The sequence below is a fragment of the Bubalus bubalis genome, chromosome 23, assembly GCF_019923935.1.
Source record: "Bubalus bubalis isolate 160015118507 breed Murrah chromosome 23, NDDB_SH_1, whole genome shotgun sequence".
NCBI lineage: Eukaryota > Metazoa > Chordata > Mammalia > Artiodactyla > Bovidae > Bubalus > Bubalus bubalis.
The window spans coordinates 15264751-15286502 of NC_059179.1; the positions used below are offsets into that span (position 1 = coordinate 15264751).

A 21752-nucleotide genomic window follows, 5' to 3' on the forward strand; every position below is an offset into this window, starting at 1 on the left:
ACAGAATTCTCATTAGTAAATCCCAGCTCTGAATGAGAAACATTAGACTTCAGTTGAGTGACTTTTTAGAGTTAAAAACATTAGAAAATGAAAATTAGTTTCTAGAGTTACATTTGTAGAATTGAAGCAAGAAATGCAGGATCAAACCAAGCTAGAATCAAAATGATCTGTAAACTTAGAGAGAGACACGGGGAGGGTAGAGACGATTTTTGAATATTTGAACACTGAGTTAAAAAAAAAGCTTGGCCTCAAGGACCTTGATCCATCTATAGATATTCTCTAAAGGCCAAAAAGCCTGGACCAAAGTAGATACTGCTGACGGTAAGGTCAGAAAAGAGAATTAAGCTGCTTTTTGTCTCTTTGACACACACGTGAAGGATGCTCAGCCAATCAATTCATGTTTTTTTATTCAGATTCAATCATAAAATTAATGGATAGCACAAGTGATTCCTTAAATTCTTAGGCTGATATACTAACAAAAACTTTGAAAGCTGGTCACGTTTGCTTCGTAAGAGTCGTCGGGTAAAGAATCCTCCCGCAATGCAGGAAACACAGGAGATGAAGGTTCAGTCCCTGGGTCAGGAAGATTCCCTGGAGAAGGAAATGACACTCTAGTATTCTTGCCTGGAAAATTCTATGGACAGAAGAGGTTGGAGGGCTACAGTCCATGGAGTTGCACAGTTGGACATGACTGAGTGACTAAGCACAGCACATTTGCTTTCTAAGAGTAAGGGGGAAAAAATGGTTGACGTGGCTCAGCCACTCCCAAACAGCACTTCCCTTGGGTGGAGGGGCCGGCAGAGTTAGTACCATAGAGGGAGAAGCTGGCTCCCACCTTCCATTTTCAGGAGTTTGGTGAGCAACTTGTTAATCCCAGGTCAGTTTGAAATCCCCCATGGTGGGTGTATTTACAACATGGAAATTGGCAAATGATGCCAATTAGGGCTCCCCACTCCCAACACCAGGAGAGGTGATTCCAAAAGCACCCTCACTGGAGAGCTCAGTCCTCCTGTTATCCCGTGAATTAAAAAAAGTCACTTAATGTCTTTGGGCTTCTGTTTCCCACCTTTGGAAAGAAAAGCTTAAACAATTATTAAACTGCCTTCTAACTTTAAAATGCTATGATTTAAAGTATCTAATTTTGGTGAGAAGAATGATGCTGTCTTTTATTAAGACCCATTTGTGGGTTTGACCTGATAGAAGGATAATTCAAAATGAACAAAAATGGAATGACTCCTTGTCCTTATGGATGTGAGCAATCGTCTCTGAATTTAGTACTTAAAGCCATGTCTCATAGTGAATATTTACTCTGGTGTACCTAAAAGGCTGTCTGGTTTTTTCCTCCAGCCCTTAACCACCTTCTTCCAACCTGGATCCCACATCAGAAAAGAAAAAAAAAAAAAAAAAGGAAAGAAAATAGAGTCTTCCCAGAATTGCTGCCACACCTGCCAGGCCTTTCTGCCTTAGCTTCCTCCTCTTCCTGGTCTGAGCAGCTAGTTGCTTTGAATTTGGAAGTAGATTCCTTAGAGGCAGGAAGAGTAGGGAGGCGAAGAGATGGGGTTAAACGTCATCCAATGTCTTACTTAGCAGAAGAAAAGCCAACAGTTACCCACCCAGGTCCTCCGGCTCTTTAATCAATCGCAATTGATCAGAGGCCAGAGGAGGATTTCAGGCAAGGCTTTATTGGCACTCCTGTTGCGGGCAGGAGGGAGCAAAAACAAGAAACAGGTTGCTCCCTGGGTGGGGCGAGCTGGTGCCTTAATTGCGGTGAGGTTAGGGGCGGGTTGGTGGGTTGGGCCAGAGGGTCCGCCCACCCCCTTGGCTGTGCAGTGTGCCGGGGTCAGCGCTTTTGCTCCCCACATCTCAGAAATGGCCATTGGCTTGTGACGTTTTTTGTATCTTACTGTTTACATTTTGCCCCAACTGGGAGTGCATGCAGTTATTTTTAGTCCCTTTCTCTGTATTCTGTTGCTGGAGGAGACGTTTTCTCAGACGTAAGCACTCTGGTTAAGGGCCGGTGCCCATCTGTCTCAACTTCAGCGTGTTGTTAGCTCAGTTAGTCTCGCCAGGCCCAGAGTGAATAATGTGCTTGCGAGCGCTGGAGGCCTAGGGAGGAATCCCTTGCTCCCACGTCCTTCCTTCTTCTGGTCTGTGTCTAATGGCTCCGTTTGCTTTCCAGATCTGCAACATGCTGAACGCCCCGGCGGATGAATACTTCACGTTTCAGGTAACTTCCCTTTGCCACCACCCCCACCCCCGTCAGTGCAGGGAGGAGGGGCGGCACTGCCCCCACCCCCCAGAGTCCGCCTGGTGCTTGGGGGTGACCAGGAAGCACGCACAGGGCTTATGTCCTGCTTACCCTGGCTGGCCACCACGTAGCAGGTTCTTCAGGCAAAAAGGAAGGGGGAGAAGAGAAAGGGGGGTGAGAGAAGGAGGTAGGGTGTTTGTCACTCTGGCATTGGCGGGTGGGGGGGTTTGGGGGTGGCGGGGGGGGGGGACTGTCACTTCTCCGTTCTCTCCCATCCCTGGTCATCTAGTGGTCTGGGCACAGCACAGGTGCTCAGTAAATGGTCTCCGCCTGAGTGATTGGCTGAAAACATCGTACCACCTGGATTCAGCCCTCTACAGGTTTCTCACACCCTTTCCAGCGGCTTATCACCGCCACCGTTAGGAGGAAAAGAAGTTTCCTGTTGAGTTCTTGGGGGCTCCCCATGCTGTCAGACTTTTGGTTTTAATTTTTCCTCCTCCAACATCCAAAGATGCCCATCCCTACCTGTCCCCTCTCTCACCCCCTCTCCACCTGACCACTGGGACAACCTGGCCTTTGGCCCCACAGCCTCTCCTTTTCTGTCTTTTAGCCCCTGCTGTTCTGTGTCCTGTTTTAACAGGCGTGTCCGGGGAGACCTGTCTAGTCAGGAATAGAGACAGCCTTCCCAGTGGGGACCATTAGCGGCTGTCTTTCTATCTATACAGATACACCCACAGAGCCGCTTCTCTGCCCACACCAGGGTGAAGGTGACCTGGGGTTGGGGGCAGAGGCTGAGGGGTGTTTCCTCAGCAGCAAAAGTGTCCAGGCTGGAAGAACCTGTGGCCACTTGCTCAGTTTCAGGGCAGGTTTCCCTCTGTTCTCCCCGCTCATCCTTCTGCTCGATGACATGGAAACATGCAGACACCATACTCAGGCCACCATGCCGTTGTGAAAGAGTTAGCAGGGCCGAAGAGGATTCCTAGGACCCATGGTGCTGGTTGGAGGAGTCTGGCGCCTCCCAGGAGCTGGCCTGTGTTAGTATCCCAGGGCCAGGAAGTGGAGCCTCCACCCTAACAGTGGATTTCTGAGCCCAGCAGCCATTGGATGGTCATCCTTCCCACAGTCAGAGGCCTGAGAAGTGTGTTTTCACAGGCACTCCACTGATGTTTCTTGTGGGAGCTGGGAGATTCCTATGGGCTGGAGGTTTACCCTAGGTGGGTGCCCAGCCTCCTCTGAACCATCAGAGCCCTTGTTCCAGCTCCTTCCTCCTTGCAGTCGAAGGCCTGAGTGTGACCACACTGTGCCCAGCCCTGGCCCCTCTGTTTATGGTAATTGCATGCACAGGCAGGAAGAAGGGGACATGGACTCCGTAAGGTGTCTGAACCTTAAGCAGTCATTGTCTGGACAGGGAGGGCAGTAGAAGCAAGCTGCACTCTGAGGTGTGAGGGCCTGTGCTTTCTGGGGGCTTCATGTGGCTTCCATGGGAGCAGCCATACGAGGGCTCTGATGGTTCAGAGGAAGTTGAGCACTCACCTGGGGTAACCCTCCAGCCCACAGGAATTTCCCAGTTCCCCAGGAAACATCAGAGGAGTGCCCATGAAAACATGCTTCTTGGGCCTCTGACTGTGGAAAGGATGACCGTCCAATGGCTGCTGGGCTCAGAAATCCACTGTTAGGGTGGAGGCTCCACTTCCAGGCCCTGGGATACTAACACAGGCCAGTTCCTGGGAGGCGCCAGACTCCTCCAACCAGCACCATGGGTCCTAGGAATCCCCTTCAGCCCTGCAAACTATTTTAGAACTGCACTGTGGCTGGAGACACTCCCACCCAGCCCTCCATCCATCCAGCCCTCCATCCTTGGACTGGGGTCAGGACTGCATCTCGGGGTGCTCTCAACCTCCCTCTCCATTTTCCCTTTTTGCATCATCCCAAAGATCAGACTCAGGAAAGGGCGTCGCTTCTCCCCAAGCCTCCACCGAACCCGGCCTCCCCTTCCCTCTCCATCTGCTCACACCCACCTCCATTCTCACTGGTCCCTCTTGCACCTGAGAAGTGTAATGGAAAAACCAGTGATTCAAAGTGAACTATGGTTGGAGCAAACCTGAAAAGGCAGTGGTTCTCAAACTATGTTCCCTGGTGGCATGATGTATTCGCTTCTTGTTGCTGCCATAACAAGGACTACTCAGTGACTTAAAGTGACACAACTGAGTTATCTTACAGTTCTGGAGTCAGAGGTCTAATATGGGTCACACTGGGCAAAATGCAAGGTATTGGCAGGACTGACTTCCTTTCTAAAGGATCTGGGGGAGAACCTGCCTCCTTGTCTTTCCCAGGGGCTAGAGGCAGCCTTGGCTTGTGGTGCCCTTCCGCTTTCAAAACTAGCATCGCATTGGCCTGACCTTGCCCCTGTTGTCGTATGTCCGTCTCTGATTTTTGACCCTGACTCTCTTCTACTTGTAAGGATCCTTGTGATTACATTGTGTCTACCTGGAAAATCCAGGATAATTTCCCTATTTTAAGGTCAGCTGACTAATAATCTTAATTCCATCTGCTGGTTTAATACTCCTTCCACATAAAGTAACTTGTTCACAGATTCCAGGCATTGGCAAGTAGACATCTTTGAGGTGTTCCTTGAAGTGAAGTAGGTACTTCTTCCTTTAATATCAATTAAAGTGATCCCAATTCACAGAAGAAAAAGGATATAGAATATTCTCAGTCTTAAGTTTTTGTCCTACTTTTCTTAAGTGTTAAGTCCCTCCTATCACTTTTCTGTGAACAAGCTCCAATTTAATAGCAAAACACATGAATGTGAACAGGTAATGAATTCGTACTGAAAAACAGAGGCAGTAAAACTTATTTTGGAAGCTTTTAAAAATATATGTACACCCAGGTGCTTATGGTTGCGAGGTTATTTTGCACACAGGTAATAACACTTTCTGTTATTGATTTTGTCTCTGATCTGTGTGAGGGTATAAGTATATAAATGTTTCATAGTATTTTCCCAAACTGAAAATTTTGAGAACGACTGTGCTCTACTTTTTCCCCCCAGAGCTTCGACCATTAGGAAGCATGAATTGAGGCTTGGTTTCTTTGCTTCTCATTCCAAGCATAAAGAATTGGAGAAGGAAATGGCAACCCACTCCAGTACTCTTGTCTAGGATTCTGGAGAATCCTAGGGACAGAGGAGCCTGGTGGGCTGCCATCTATGGGGTTGCACAGAGTTGGACACGACTGTAGCGGCTTAACAGCAGCATAAAGAGGAGCTCTTCAACTAATAAGCAGTTGTTTATTGAGCATCCCTTATATGCCCAGGTAGAATTCAACAGTTTATGGAACTGCTCTTTGGTTAGAAAATAGCCTCAGAGACAAAAGCCAACAGTTCAAAGCATTTGCAAAGTACCTAAGTTGTGTGATCCAGGCTAAAAGTGCTGATGGAATTCTGAAAAAGGAAAGTTCCACGTGGGTGAAAAGCTAGAGAATCCTCCCTGGGAGAGGCGAGACTTAACCTGCATCTCTGAGGATGAGTAAACAAGCTGAGAGCAGGCAGAAGGAGGAGCGGTGTGGTGTGCTGGGGACTTGGCTGGCTTTGTTTTGTCGCGTGCTGTGCAGATGCCACGCGATGGCTTTCAGACTTCTGAGGACTTCAGAATCACCTGGGAAGCTTATTTAAGACACACTCCCAGAGATTTATGAAACTGGCTAAAAAAGAAAGATCTGTTGCCCTTGATTCTTGGCTGACACTTTGAGAAGCACTCCTGAACTTCTGTGTGTGCATACCCTAACACACTGTTATCTCGAGGTTGGGGACTGTGACTTCTTCACCTCTGCACCTCAGCAGCTAACCCAGGTTCTGAAACATCACGGGACTTGACAGACGTTTACTAAATGGAACCACACCACAGGACAAAGGACGATCTTGGTGGATCAGTCAGGAAAACAGAAACCACATTAGGTGTTTCAACAGAGTTTAAGGAATTAGCTAGATAGGTATTGGAGGACAGAAAAAGTGAACAGGGAGCACTGAGATAATAGAGGTAAATGCTTCCCATCCTAGGGCTGGGAAGGGGATCAAAGAGAAGAGGGTAGGGTTGTCACAATATAGACACTTGGTTCTAGGATACTTAGTCAAATGTACAAGAGTGCTTTTATGACTGCATAGTTCTAGCCACGTTCTGTCACAGCATAGGAATTGTGCATCGAACACCCCCAAATTATTCTTTATCTAAATTGAAAGCAACTTAAGTGGGGGATAGCAAGGGGATGGCTATAATGGGGTAATGCAAGTGGATTAATTCTTGGATTAATTCTCTCAATTCCAGGGATGTTGTACATAGCTACATATGTGATGAATTTGCATAAAAACAGCCCTCCACACCCCCACACATGCACAAACACATACAAATCTGGTTAAACCTGGTTAAGCTCCATGGATCATACCAATATGTGTTCCCTGGTTTTGCTAGTGTACCATAATGGCACAAGATGATACCATGAAGAAAACTGGGTAAAGGGCACATGCATTTCTCTGTACATTTCTCTTGCCACATCCTGTGAATATATAGTAATTTCAAACTAAAACCTGAAAAATAACCTGTGTCTTTTTTGTTTGTAGAAAGGACCTGTAGATGAAACTGGCTGGGTCATTAAAAATGTCTTGTCCCTGCCTATTGTCAACAAAAAAGAAGACATCGTGGGCGTAGCTACATTTTACAACAGGAAGGATGGAAAGCCTTTTGATGAATATGATGAGCACATCGCTGAGGTGAGTGCAATTATAAAATAATGGAGGGAGATGAAATTCATGAATAGAGGATGCATAATTGTTGTTCTGGAAAGATGTTTCCAAAGTGTAATTAAGACGTGAGTCACACACGCTTGCCGTCAATATGTTGTTATTGTGTCATTTGTTTCCTGATCTCCATAAAACTGCACTGTTTTCTACCAAAGTGTGAATGTTTGACTTAATCAAAATTCTTTCCAGTAGTAGGAAATTGGAGAAAAGGTTTCTCTCCCTTTTTCCCCCTCTCCTCCTTGCTGTCACCCCCAGCCCTGTCTGATTCAAGTCATGCTTTACCTGATTGGATTTTGGTCATCCCCTCCTCTAATAAAGTATCCATGGTGCATGAAGCACTTCCAAAACAAGGGCTTAGCCAATTTTATTGTCTGGGGCTGACTATTAGTATTTTTTTCTTAGATTAAAACAAGAAACTGGGTTTTTGATTGGGGAAGAAAGATTGCTGGATAGGAGAGCATGCAGACTGTTGCCTCCAAATCAATTTTCCTTTAATTTTAGAGAATTGAATCACATTTTATCAATTTCAGACTCTCACACAGTTTCTTGGATGGTCTCTCTTAAATACTGACACTTACGAGAAAATGAATAAGCTGGAGAACAGAAAGGACATAGCCCAAGAAATGCTCATGAACCACACCAAGGCTACGCCTGATGAAATCAAGTCTATTTTGGTAAGTGAGGAATTCAGTCCTACGGAGATTAGATGCTGTTTAACCATGGCTTCTGGATTTCACTGAAGTACCCAGAGGTCTGACAGAGGAGAATAAGTTTAGTCTTGGGCTGAGGAGGGGGAGACAGAGAAGGAGGGGTCAGGGAGAATTTGGGTGGTTCATAGTACACAGACCCTTACTGAATGTCCAGACTGCTTGGTTGGAACAGCTCTTTGTTTAAAATAGCTCTGTAGAAGCTGGAATAGTTAGGTCTAGACTGGACTATTAGCACAGAAAAAAATATTTCCATGGGGGGAACCGTCAGCTGTTGGCCATGTAATACTCTATAACAACCGTAACCTCTCAGTTGTATATGACAATAGGCATCTATTTCTCGTGCATTTATGGGTTGGCCAGGCTTCGACTGATTTTGGTTGGGCTGTAAGCTGTGCATTTGGTTGGCTCTCTGCATCTGTCATCCTTGATCATCATACCTGATAGATGTTCTTCTCATGGTGATGACAAGTGCCAGACCGCAAGCCCAGCTGTGCAAGCTCATTTCAAGTCTTCCCTCATATCACATTCACTAAAATTTTCAGTGTACAAACATGACCAAATCAACATCATGGGTGATTGGGGAGCCAGTAGGTATTTGCTCGAAGTGTTCTAATCACCACCAAATGAAGGGGAAATATCACACACCCATGATCTCTATTCCTTTATTTCCCTAGCTTTCAGAGAATGTGTGATATAGTTTTCCTGGGGTGTTTTTGTTTGTTTTTGCTGGGTGGTTTGAGATGTAAAAGAAATTTGAGAATTTGATATGTTGAAGATGAAAATGTCTGGGGAAATACAGGGAAATTGCTATAAACTAATAGAAAAACAGATGTAAGCCACTCATTTTTCTCGCCTACGTGTGAACTATCAATGTCTCCTTCCTCTCTCTCTTTGAGACAGCTGCTGTTACATTTTGGAGGATAAGAAAGAGTAATTGTTTTTTAGAGAAAATTCTACATAATCCAGTGCTATAGACCTTTGTATGGCACTTTGTCATGGGACTCATTAGAGCATGCTTTATTTTAACTGATTTTAAGAGTAAAGGAATCACACAGAAATCGACTTTATAGGAATTTCACACTTCTTTGCTTTTACATTTTAGAAATTTAAAGAGAAGTTAAATATAGATGTAATTGAAGACTGTGAAGAAAAACAGCTTGTCACAATTTTGGTAAGTGTTTTACTTCTATCCTTAATGCCTTTTAAATAAAATATGGTTCCCTGCTTTTCTTCCTCTTTGTCCCCCACAGTGCAGTCCACAAAGGTAAATTAGAATCACAGCTAATCTAGACCACTGCACAAGAGAGTTCAGGCACAGACTCTAGGGGATAGCATGGCCTGGTTTATTTGAATAGCTTTGGATTACACCATGGCCACCCTTGAAGATGTGGCAGAATTACAGGTAGACCCTTAGAGGCACCGTTATCATTTCTGCCATCTCTAGCTTCTCTTCTGGGTCCTGGAGGAATTCTTTCTTTCCTGTTGTTGCCACTGGGTCACCCCTATTATGTCCAGTTGAAATAACTTCTCTTCCAGTCACTAATCCTGTATTTTGTATCTACTATTTAAACTCACCCAAATTTTCTTCAGTTAACTGTTAAACCCATGAGGTAAGTTTTTAATTTCAGAGCTTCTCTTGTTCAGTTCTAGGATGTATATTTAACTTTTTTATTTAAGATTTCAACTCTATGCTGAAACTTTGTCATTTTTTCTACTTTCTCGCTCTTTTCATCAATCTTCTTAAACTTATTTATCATAGTGATTTTAAATTCTCAATACCTGAATCACCTATATGTCTGATTCTACTGTCTATATTTACTCTTGAGTTTTACTCATTTGATCATTTTAAGGCATACTTCATAATTTTTTCATTGAGAACCAGACATTGTGGATAAAAACTTGGAGGGGCTCTGGGTGATGTTATCTTTCTCTTCAGAGGGTTAATTTTCTTCTGGCCGGTGAAGGAGCTGGTTTTAGAGTTCGTTAGGGATGGTCTGTCTTAGGTTTGCCCTTGCTACTCGGGTAGAATCTTTATTTCTAGAAGGTGGCCCTTCTGGGGTCCCAACGAAAAGCCTGGGATATTTATCAAGGCCCCTAGACCTTTGAATTTCAGAGGCTTGAATACAATCTGTCTGAAATTGAAGTAATGTCACATTTGTTTGCCTCCCTAACTACCCTATTCTGTTTTCCACTGCCCCTTTGCGATCTGCATTCTTTTCTTCTGAGCTAAGATATACTGAATATCTCACCTTCCCATCCCCATCTTTCATGAGCTCTGTCTCCCCGTCCTGGCCCTTGGCTGTATCACCACAGAGCCAGTGGCCTTTGACCTCTATGTTTTGACACCTTGCATGTTTTCGTGTTACCTGAGGCTCTTCCTCCTTCTCTCACTCTCTTTGACTTAACTGGTGAGCACTTCCCTCTCACATGTAGTCCAGAAGATGACCCTTCCTTCTGCTCCTTTGCCCCCAACAGAACTCATCTTCTTTGTAAAACAAAGCTTTAATTGATATTCATGACATGTTAGAAATTTTCTAGTTCTCTGTTTAGAGGAGGGAAGGGCCTTATGATGGAAAAGCAATAAAATGGGCAAAGAATCAGTAGCTTTACAACAAAATGGCTTGTTTTGAATATAAGATATGCTCTAAAGCTCATCCTAAATCATTGCTGCATGTAACTTAAACAAACACAGATTTCAGAGGGGTTCTCTGGAACTATCTTGGCATAATTTCCAAGCAGCATAAATATATATATGCACCTTTGTGACCCCATGGACTCTACAGTCCATGGAATTCTCCAGGCCAGAATATTGGAGTGGGTAGCCTTTCCCTTCTCCAAGGGTTCTTCCCAACCCAGGGATCAAAACCAGGTCTCTCGCATTGCAGGCAGATTCTTTACCAGCTGAGCCACAAGGGAAGCCCAAGAATACTGGAGTGGGTAGCCTATCCCTTCTCCAGCAGATCCTCACAACCCAGGAATTGAACTGGGGTCTCCTGCATTGCAGGCAGATTCTTTACCAGCTGAGCTATCAGGGAAGCTGAACTTAAGAAACAAATATGTATTTCAGAGGGGTACTCTGAAACTATCTTGGCATAATTTCCAAGCAGCATAAATATATATGCATCTTCACTTACCATGATTTTCTCCAGGGATACGCTTTAATTCTTGGCTCGGGGAAGGCGTGGCCCTCTTTTATAGGCGTAACAGCAGGCGTGTGTGGCTGTGCTGGTAAGGACTGAGCAAGCAGCACTGCAACTTGGGCAGAGGAAGTGGGGAAGGTTGTCCCCCTTCTTCCCCCTGCTTACTGGGACATTTCAGGTCACTCACAGATGCTCTGTAGCTCCTGTTTACCAGACCATAGAAGATGTAGAGAGAATATCCCAGAGAAGTACCTCATTCACTCCTCCTTCACTGAGTTTTTTTTTTTTTCATTCATTCACTAATTATTGAGATGCACTATGATACCAGAAACTGTCAAGTCCCAAGGGCAAAAGATAATGTGGTCTGGTTCTTACCTGGCTCAAGAAACCCCTTGTTTATTAGACGAAAAATACAAGCAATGACACTGCCTTGAATGGACGGGTTCATAGGGTGTGAGCACCAAGGGCCCTGGGGAAGCCGAGGGCCTGACTCTCCTCACAGAAGGTGGTGGAGAATGAGATGAAGGCCATGGGGTGTAGGCCTGAAGGGGACACGGGAGCTGGGTGGGCAGAGAGTGATGATGCGGGCTTGGCGATGAGAAGGGAAAGCAGGACAGTCCAGGCCAGGGTAGGGGGACACAGCTGGTGTGGCCAGACCCCAGCGAGTGGAAGAGGGGAGCAGCCTGTGAGGCCTGGCAGGGAGGTGGGGAAGACCACACATGGCAGCCTGGCACACTGGGACCCAGGAAGTGACCTGATCAGATGGTCAGGGGTCTCTGGAGCAGAGGGAGCGAGCTAGCCTGGATGCAGGAGGCCAGTGGGGCCATGTTACAGTCACATGCAGTTACAGAGAGGGTGACTTCTCTCAATCTCTCATGCTCACCGCCTCTCATTCTCAATCTCGGCTGTGGGTTCCATCAAAGAGGAGAAAACCAGCCTTTGGTGCTAGAGTTCCTACTTCTCAGACCAAGCAAAAGCCTTTATTTCTATCAAGCTCTCTGTATCACTGTTGTATGACTGCTGTTCTTCAAAACCTGTGATTTCTGTATTATAGTATTATTACAATGGTTTGCCTATGTCTGCAAATTGGGCCTGGGAGTCATAATTCTGAGAACTTCTTAACTTTGTTTCTTGCTAAAAATGCACACTTACATGTTAGTATGACTGACCTTGTAATGCTTTAAAAAATGTTTTCACATTTGATCTTTACATAATACTCTGAGAACAGCAGGGCAGAGGTGACTTCCAGCAGGGAGGTTCTGTGGCATGGGGCACCCCTCACTGCACCCCACAGTTCTTGGTCTGATTTTTATATGTGCTTATTTTCCATTTCTCCCCACAAGAATGTGCATTTCAGGGAGCAGTGACATTGTTTTATCCATAATGCCTACAACACAAATAGGAACCAATAAATGTCTGTTGGATAATTAAAAAATGAACAAAAGGAAAAAGGAGCTCCCATGGGCAAGGAATCTGGGAAGTTCTGGACTGAGAGAAAGTGACGAGAAGAAGGAACAGTGGAGGGAGGGCTAGAGGCCCTGTGAGGAAGGAGCTTTGGGAAGTGCTACTAGGGGCTTCCCTTGTGGCTCAGCTGGTAAAGCATCCGCCTGCAATGCGGGAGACCTGGGTTCAATCCCTGGGTTGGGAAGATCCCCTCGAGAAGGGAAAGGCTACCTACTCCAGTATTCTGGCCTGGAAAATTCCATGGACTGTATAGTCCATGGGCTTGCTAAGAGTCACACATGACTGAGCAACTTTCACTTTCCCTAGGGGTCATGTGACGAATCCCCTCTAATTGTCTTTGACACGTGAAAATAAAATTGGTACTGCTTTTTCATTAAAACAACAAAGACAAAAATGTTACTATTGTTATCCGCGTTTCACAGATGAGAATACTGATGTAGCTAACCCCAACCCAGAAGTGAACACTAGTTTCCTGGCTCAAAACTATTGCTTTGCAGGAGAGAGATCGCTGCCCAAAGTGACCATCTAAGAGTGGCCTTGGGGAGAGGGGGTTCTTCTTCCTTGGAGAATCTGGAAGACCCTGCAAAGAAGGGCAAAGGTGTGAGGGCCAGCTCTGACTTGGGAGTTAGGTGAACAGATACCATAATTGTATTTAAAAAAGCCATATAGCATTTGGTGTTGAAATTTGTACAAATAGAACATGAATCATCCTATGGGCCAAGCCTGAACTTTCTGAGGGATGTGACCTTAGCACAGTATTAAGGGTTTACTATGGGCTCAGTGAACACCCACGGAACTGAACTGCTCCTGCACGTCCGTCTGCTGGGCCACACAGCAGACTGTGTGCTTCCTTCTTTCTTTCTTTCCTCGCCTGCTTCTTTCTTCATGTGGGGTTGTCTCCGCCCTGCTGTCTATCATATCAGCTGAATACACACCCCTCCAGAATCTCACCTTTCACTATCTGTATTTTTAACCACTTCAATAAGTTAAGTCCTTAAAGGCAAGACCCACATTTTTGTTTCCCAAGCCATGTTCGTGAAAAAACAGTTCAACTGTTTTTCATCTGGTCCTAAATCCTGACAAGGGGTGGGTTAAATGAGATGTCTGCCGGTGTACCAGGACACTGGGGACATTCATTCATTAATTCAATGAACATTAACCAAGCACCTCTGTGGGACAAGCCCTCAGGTTCTGTTACCGCAGCAGGTAACACACCATGATCCCATCCTTAGGGAACCCACAGACTAGTGGGAAAGCATCACTGAACAGGTAAAGAAAATATGATAGAACTGAATCAAGCCATCATTTACTGTTTACTAAATATTTCTAGAAAGGGAAAAAGAGAAGTTGAGTATTGAAAATGGGTTGCTGCTGCTGCTGCTAAGTGGCTTCTGTCGTGTCCGACTCTGTGTGACCCCATGGATGGCAGCCCACCAGGCTCCTCTGTCCCTGGGATTCTCCAGGCAAGAACACTGGAGTGGGTTGCCATTGCCTTCTCCAATGCAGGAAAGCGAAAAGTCAAAGTGAAGTCGCTCAGCCGTGTCTGACTCTTAGAGACCCCATGGACTGCAGCCCACCAGGCTCCTCTGTCCATGGGATTCTCCAGGCAAGAGTCCTGGAGTGGGTTGCCATTGCTGCTGTAATTCAACATTTTATTTTGCATCAGAGAAAGAAAGTAGCCTCTGGGGTCTGCTTTGGAATTGAATGCGTCACGTAGAAAGCTTCTCAGGATGGCTGAGCCCCAGTTTAACCATCTGGAACCTGAGGGTCGTTGTGCAGGTTTGTTGTGAGGATAATAGGGGCGTAACCCAGTACTGGGTACGTAGAGGCTCAGGGGAGTGCATGTGGCATCACTGCATTGTAATTTTGTGTCTGACTAAAGGGATAAAAAACAATGTAAACTGGAACCTTTGGTCCTGGTTTCAACAGAAGGAGGACCTGCCAGACCCACGGACTGCAGACCTGTATGAATTCCGCTTCAGCGACTTGCCCATCACAGAGCACGAACTGATTAAGTGTGGACTTCGGCTGTTTTTTGAAATAAACGTGGTGGAGAAATTCAAAGTACCTGTAGAGGTTAGATGGTGTTTAATGTAAAATATGGTGTGATTCTGTGGCAGTTCGCCACTGTGTAAAATTACCTGTGGTTCAAACAGATTCCCTGCAGTGTGGATCTTAAATTATCATTAACTTTGTCAATATATCCGCTTAAACCCTGTAAACAAGGCGATCCTATCTTTTCAGATAAGGTTGTCACAGACCTTCTAACCTTTAGAATTCTGTTCCAAAGTCTGAGTGGTGTTGTCTTCTTTGGCGGCAGGTTCTCACCAGATGGATGTACACGGTGAGGAAGGGGTACCGGGCCGTCACGTACCACAACTGGCGACATGGGTTTAATGTGGGGCAGACCATGTTCACTTTGCTGATGGTAGGTATGGAGCACAGCAATTGGTGAAAACCTGCGTGCTTCCCTCCTGAACGTGGTGAGAATAGATACAGGCTATCACATTAGATCTGTAATTTTGGAATTCATGGATACAATCCCATAAATCCCCAAATCCTCTGGAGATGATGCCAGGGCATGTGGGTATCCCTGGGCGCTTGACTGGATTATAACTCTGACACTCATGTACTTACGTCTTTCAAGGAAAAAATTCAGTTACCTGCTAGGTTTGTAACTGCCCAGAATGAGCTACAAGAAATAAAACCAGTTTGGGACTTCCCTGGTGGTTCAGTGCTTCCAATGCAAAGGGTCAAGGTTTGATCCCTGATCAGAGAACTAAGATCCCACATGCCACGCAGTGTGACCAAAAAAGAAAGCAAGCAAGCTTGCTCTCAAAACACAGCAGACCCCCTTCTCCATCAGGGACAGGCCTCGCTGCACATGCTGCATAATGTATTAATGTAAGTGAAAATATATGTCTATTTTCTTTTAGACAGGAAGACTGAAGAAATACTACACAGACCTTGAAGCCTTTGCCATGATTGCTGCTGCCTTCTGCCACGACATTGACCACAGAGGCACCAATAATTTGTATCAGATGAAGTAAGTGAACATATGCTGCCGCATCGATAGTTCTGGTGCCCCTACCTCATTTGTAAATGCCTTCACTTTTTCAGCTTTATTTCATCAAAGTATTGAATTCATACCTTTAGGTGCATTGATCTTCGACTTGCAGTTGTACACCCTTGGGTGACACCCCCAACTCAAGCTAGAGAACGTTTCTTCCTGGGCTCACTACCTCTCATGTTGCTCGTCCTTGTTCCTCCACCAGCTGACCTTGCATCTTAACATCATCACCACCTTCCCCTCTTGCCTAAGAAAAGAAGTGCAGGCTCTCAGCTCGGACAGATTTGTATTTACTGAGTTCACAAATTATTTAAACTTTCTAAGCTTTGAGTTTCTCATTGGGAAAATAAGAACTATAATAATGCTACCTAACACTTAAGGTCACTGTGAAGATTAAATAAGGCTATGCATACAAAGCAGTCAGCTCACGGTTGGTGCTTGGTGGTTAATGATTATCAGGTATTATTATTATTACTGTTACTATGTCATTGGCACTTTCAAAATTGGTCAGCAATGCCATGGCCAACCTAGCTCCTTGATAGTGACATTTAAGAAGCTCTGTCTGCCTTGGCTGCGCTATATCCTCATCTCCTACACATAACCCACTGCCCACAAGGTACCAGAGGAAGTGAGACATTTTAGAGAGAATGAGCTTTGGAGTCTGGGTTTGTGGGATCCAAACACTTCTTGTTAAGTGATCTTGGGTAAATCACTTAATGTATTCGAGATTCAGTTTCTTAACTGTTAAATGGGTACAATATTGACCTCTCAAAGACTGCTGTGAGAATCACCTGAAATTGTATGTCTGAAATTACATAGTAGATGCTCAAGAAATTTACTCAGTGAATTAAGCAGTGACTTTTCACCTTCAGCAACTCTACCAATCAGGCTTTGCCCTGAAGTGGGGATTCCCAGTCTGGGTTCGGGCAAGACACATCTTCCTCTAAGAGCTCCAGCCCATGCTGGCTGTTCCGCATTCCTGAATGCAGGTTTCCTGACAAAGACTGAGCTCTCTTCTGCCCTCCTAACTGCTTCAGCCAATTCAGTTTCAAAGGAATGAATGTTTATTGAGCACTTGTGTACTGGGAGACCAGCTGAGAACTTGATACCTATGGCCTTTTTGAATCCTCGTAGCCCTCCCACCTGGGAGTTACTATTGTTCCCCTCTTTTACTGATGAAGAAACAAATCCCAAACAGTCAAATCTAACTTGCCATAGATGAAAAGAGAGTAGCCAAATGGGATGTGGCATCTCTTCTCCAGGTTTGCAGAAGAGATGAGACCACATCCCAGACTTCTGCTTTGGCCTGGTGTTGGGAGTCTGCATGGGTTCTATCAGCGATGGGCGAGCTGACCTTCTTCCTTTTCTTTCCGTGAGAGAAACTTTGTAGTTCAAGCAATTAAATCATTTTATGCATTTAACAAATTAGGGTTTTTCTTAAAAAGATTTTTTTTTAAAGAGCATATTCTTCTGTTCTAAATCTAAAAATTCTTTTCCAATATGTTACTTTCAACTGTTTCACAGTCATTAGGGGAGAGGGAAGACATGAAAAAAAAATCCTCAGATTGCAAAGATTCTGTACTGTGTGATCTTATGTGTCATCTTTAAATAGCTAAAATGACCCTTTTCCTCCTAGGTCCACATCTCCGCTAGCAAGGCTTCACGGCTCTTCCATCTTGGAGAGGCACCACCTGGAGTACAGCAAGACGCTCCTGCAGGATGAGGTACGTGGGTCTCTCTCTCTCTAGGGCAGCTCACAAGCTCTGGATCAAAGTGCTAACCCACAGAAAATGCTTAGCAAGAGGATCATCCTGAATGCTGGTGGCTGACAGTGCATATACCCTTATTGAAGTCAATTGATAGAAATGACTATATTGCGATAGTTTTTGAACAATCAAATTGGAAGTAGCTGAGATAGAGGAGGAAAGAGCTATGAAAAGTCACAGAATCTCTGTGGGTCTGTAGAGTAAGAAGAAAAAGTTTACCTTGGGTACATATGAATGTAAAAAGGGGAGGCTACACAGCCACTGCTTTTCTTATTCATAGGGCATGTACTGTTAAGGCATTGTCTGGATCTTTGAGACAGTCAGGTGTTGGTAGTTTGGGGGTAGCCATGAAAATCAGGCTGTAAGATCAGACAGCTGCCATCAGAGGCACTGAGTCAATGAGGGAGATGTCCCATTCAGGAGTGGGTGGGGCATAGGAGAGAAGAGGGGTGGGATCAGGGAACTTTTCACGGGAAGTGGGTTAAGCTTGGTCCTGAATTCATTGTGATTTATACAATATCATGTACTACTAACTTTCGATAAAAAGATTTTTCTTTTTATTGATTTTATTTAAAGAGTATATAGGCTTGTTGGAAAAGTTTTGAATATAATCTAGTTATGCTTGAGAACAAATCTGAGAAGATTCTAACTCAGAATGAATCATTGTTAGATAGAAGGGAACATTCTTCTGTCTGCACAGAGAAATTGTCTAGAATCACACAAACTCATTAGGATAAATAAGCCCTTGGGAGACTGGAGCTTTTTTCACTTTTGATAATAATTGCTTATTAAAGGCTCAGGGGAAGGGGTACAAGGAAATATGTCCAAGTTTCAAGATAATATTACATTCTTCTAGGTAATCAAAAGCCAAGTGGGAAAAATTTGTAAGGGCAATTAGGCAGAAAAGTGGGAAAAGAAAACAGACTTATGGCTTAAATATTTTTAATAGCCTGTGATTGATGCAGCATCCAGACAGGAGGACAGAGACCAACTGCACTGAATTATCGATTTCACAGGGCAGAAGGGGGCAGGTGGTTAAAAACACATCCTGGGCTGCTTCTCCCACTTACCAGGCTCCCTGGGGATTGGATCTAGAAATCTGCATTTTTAGTAAGAGTTTTCATCACTCTCGTGTGTAGCCAGGACCTGTTCCTGCAGTAGTATCATAAAAAGAATGAGGATATCTGTTCTGTGAGAGTTGGAAAAAATAGAATTGAAAGTAGTTCACAAATATGATAGTAACTTGTTATCCACCCAGTTTGTTAAGGGTCTTGCCTTACTGGTTGGGATGGTCTTATGTTTTTGAGTAAGGATCTTCCATATATCCAGTTGATTACATATACCACAGGCATGCAGTATCAAAAATAATTAATTTTACGTTTACCTACTAATGCAAAATACATTCTAAAACCTTTATAGCCAAATGTTTAAATGCTTAACTATGGAAGGGCTCCTAGTAGCTCATATATTTTTACTTTCTTGGATTTGAGAATTTAAAATAGAGTTGTTGTTTCCCATCTTAATTTTTCAATGTTATTTACTCTGCAGTCTGAACTGGTTTTCATGGCTAGATAAAGGCTTACTCTTTTTAAAAAAGAATATCGCATCCTAGTAATCCATGCCACCTTGGCAAGGACCTATCTACAATGCTATTTGACCTGCTAATTGCAGACTTTTAAGGGTTGTAAATAGAGTCACTAGGCAATAAATGCAATCACAGAGCTTTTTATGAGCAGGCAAACTGAATGCTGAAAACATGAAATTTTAACATCAGATGTTCTTTTCACATTTTTGGAAGACAGTACAGTTCTTCTGTTTATTTATTGTATAGAGGAAATACTTATATTTAAAACTTTAATTTTTTTACATAAGGCAAATCCCTATCTAGCAATTTTGCCATTTTGTAGGCATTACTCATTGTGTTTTATATATTATCAGGCTTTATGTCCCAGTAGAGTTGGATTCCCTGCTTTGAGGACAGAACTGTCTGTATTCTAAACTAGTCAGGACACCTTATCTTTGACAAAGGAGGCAAGAATATACAATGGATTAAAGACAATCTCTTTAACAAGTGGTGCTGGGAAATCTGGTCAACCACTTGTAAAAGAATGAAACTAGAACACTTTCTAACACCATACACAAAAAATAAACTCAAAATGGATTAAAGATCTAAACGTAAGACCAGAAACTATAAAACTCCTAAAGGAGAACATAGGCAAAACACTCTCTGACATACATCACAGCAGGATCCTCTATGACCCACCTCCCAGAATATTGGAAATAAAAGCAAAAATAAACAAATGGGACCTAATTAACCTTAAAAACTTCTGCACATCAAAGGAAACTATTAGCAAGGTGAAAAGACAGCCTTCAGAATGGGAGAAAATAATAGCAAATGAAGCAACTGACAAACAACTAATCTCAAAAATATACAAGCAACTCCTACAGCTCAACTCCAGAAAAATAAATGACCCAATCAAAAAATGGGCCAAAGAACTAAATAGACATTTCTCCAAAGAAGACATACAGATGGCTAACAAACACATGAAAAGATGCTCAACATCACTCATTATCAGAGAAATGCAAATCAAAACCACAATGAGGTACCATTTCACACCAGTCAGAATGGCTGCGATCCAAAAGTCTACAAATAATAAATGCTGGAGAGGGTGTGGAGAAAAGGGAACCCTCTTCCACTGTTGGTGGGAATGCAAACTAGTACAGCCACTATGGAGAACAGTGTGGAGATTCCTTAAAAAACTGGAAATAGAACTGCCTTATGATCCAGCAATCCCACTGCTGGGCATACACACTGAGGAAACCAGAAGGGAAAGAGACACGTGTACCCCAATGTTCATCGCAGCACTGTTTATAATAGCCAGGACATGGAAGCAACCTAGATGTCCATCAGCAGATGAATGGATAAGAAAGCTATGGTACATATATACAATGGAGTATTACTCAGCCATTAAAAAGAATACATTTGAATCAGTTCTAATGAGGTGGATGAAACTGGAGCCTATTATACAGAGTGAAGTAAGCCAGAAGGAAAAACACCAATACAGTATACTAACGCATATATATGGAATTTAGAAAGATGGTAACAATAACCCTGTGTATGAGACAACAAAAGAGACACTGATGTATAGAACAGTCTTATGGACTCTGTGGGAGAGGGAGAGGGTGGAAAGATTTGGGAGAATGGCATTGAAACATGTAAAATATCATATATGAAACGAGTTGCCAGTCCAGGTTCGATGCATGATACTGGATGCTTGGGGCTGGTGCACTGGGACGACCCAGAGGGATGGAATGGGGAGGGAGGAGGGAGGAGGGTTCAGGATGGGGAACACATGTATACCTGTGGCGGATTCATTTTGATATTTGGCAAAACTAATACAATTATGTAAAGTTTAAAAATAAAATAAAATTAAAAAAAAAAAAGAAAAGAAATCCACGTTTTAACCTAATGAATAGGGGTTAAAGCCCTTGTTAGCCAAATTTCTCAGAATATAAACTTTAATACTACAATGTACTGTCAAAATGACAAAATGTATTATTTAGCATAAATAACAGAACTTTTTTTATTCAGAACATTTCTTCATAAAATTTATAACTTCAGACTTAAATTGAAGAAAGTAGGGAAAACCACTAGACCATTCAGGTATGACCTAAATCAAATCCCTTATGATTATACAGTGGAAGTGAGAAATAGATTTAAGGGCCTAGATCTGATAGATAGAGTGCCTGATGAACTATGGAATGAGATTCGTGACATTGTACAGGAGACAGGGATCAAGACCATGCCCATGGAAAAGAAATGCAAAAAAGCAAAATGGCTGTCTGGGGAGGCCTTACAAATAGCTGTGAAAAGAAGAGAAGCGAAAAGCAAAGGAGAAAAGGAAAGATACAAGCATCTGAATGCAGAGTTCCAAAGAATAGCAAGAAGAGATAAGAAAGCCTTCTTCAGCGATCAATGCAAAGAAATAGAGGAAAATAACAGAATGGGAACGACTGGAGATCTCTTCAAGAAGATCAGAGACACCAAAGGAACATTTCATGCAAAGATGTGCTCGATAAAGGACAGAAATGGTATGGACCTAACAAAAGCAGAAGATATTAAGAAGAGATGGCAAGAATACACAGAAGAACTGTACAAAAAAGATCTTCACGACCAAGATAATCACGATGGTGTGATCACTGACCTAGAGCCAGACACCTGGAATGTGAAGTCAAGTGGGCCTTAGAAAGCATCATTATGAACAAAGCTAGTGGAGGTGATAGAATTCCAGTTGAGCTATTCCAAATCCTGAAAGATGATGCTGTGAAAGTGCTGCACTCAATATGCCAGCAAATTTGGAAAACTCAGCAGTGGCCACAGGACTGGAAAAGGTCAGTTTTCATTTCAATCCCAAAGAAAGGCAATGCCAAAGAATGCTCAAACTACCACACAATTGCACTCATCTCACACGCTAGTAAAGTAATGCTCAAAATTCTCCAAGCCAGGCTTCAGCAATATGTGAACTGTGAACTTCCTGATGTTCAAGCTGGTTTTAGAAAAG

At 43.6% G+C, this 21752-nt stretch overlaps 1 protein-coding gene and 1 long non-coding RNA gene across 4 annotated transcripts in view; one reads left to right on the forward strand and one right to left on the reverse strand.

Annotated features, from left to right (window-relative positions):
• The window catches only part of PDE6C (phosphodiesterase 6C), a 53540-nt gene that overhangs the window by 15416 nt on the left and 16372 nt on the right, over positions 1-21752 (forward strand). For all 3 annotated transcript variants that reach the window (XM_025274330.3, XM_025274329.3, XM_006043488.4), the window contains exons 8-15: positions 2180-2227; positions 6861-7010; positions 7571-7714; positions 8853-8921; positions 14284-14430; positions 14675-14782; positions 15291-15400; positions 17061-17148. In XM_025274330.3, the coding sequence (XP_025130115.1) occupies positions 2180-2227; positions 6861-7010; positions 7571-7714; positions 8853-8921; positions 14284-14430; positions 14675-14782; positions 15291-15400; positions 17061-17148 (864 nt within the window). The remainder of the gene's footprint in view (positions 1-2179; positions 2228-6860; positions 7011-7570; positions 7715-8852; positions 8922-14283; positions 14431-14674; positions 14783-15290; positions 15401-17060; positions 17149-21752) is intronic.
• Positions 391-1584, reverse strand: LOC123331449. Its single transcript, XR_006548094.2, has 2 exons — positions 1446-1584; positions 391-591 (listed from the first exon to the last, which is right to left on the reverse strand). It is a non-coding gene; the product is annotated as an uncharacterized LOC123331449 (long non-coding RNA).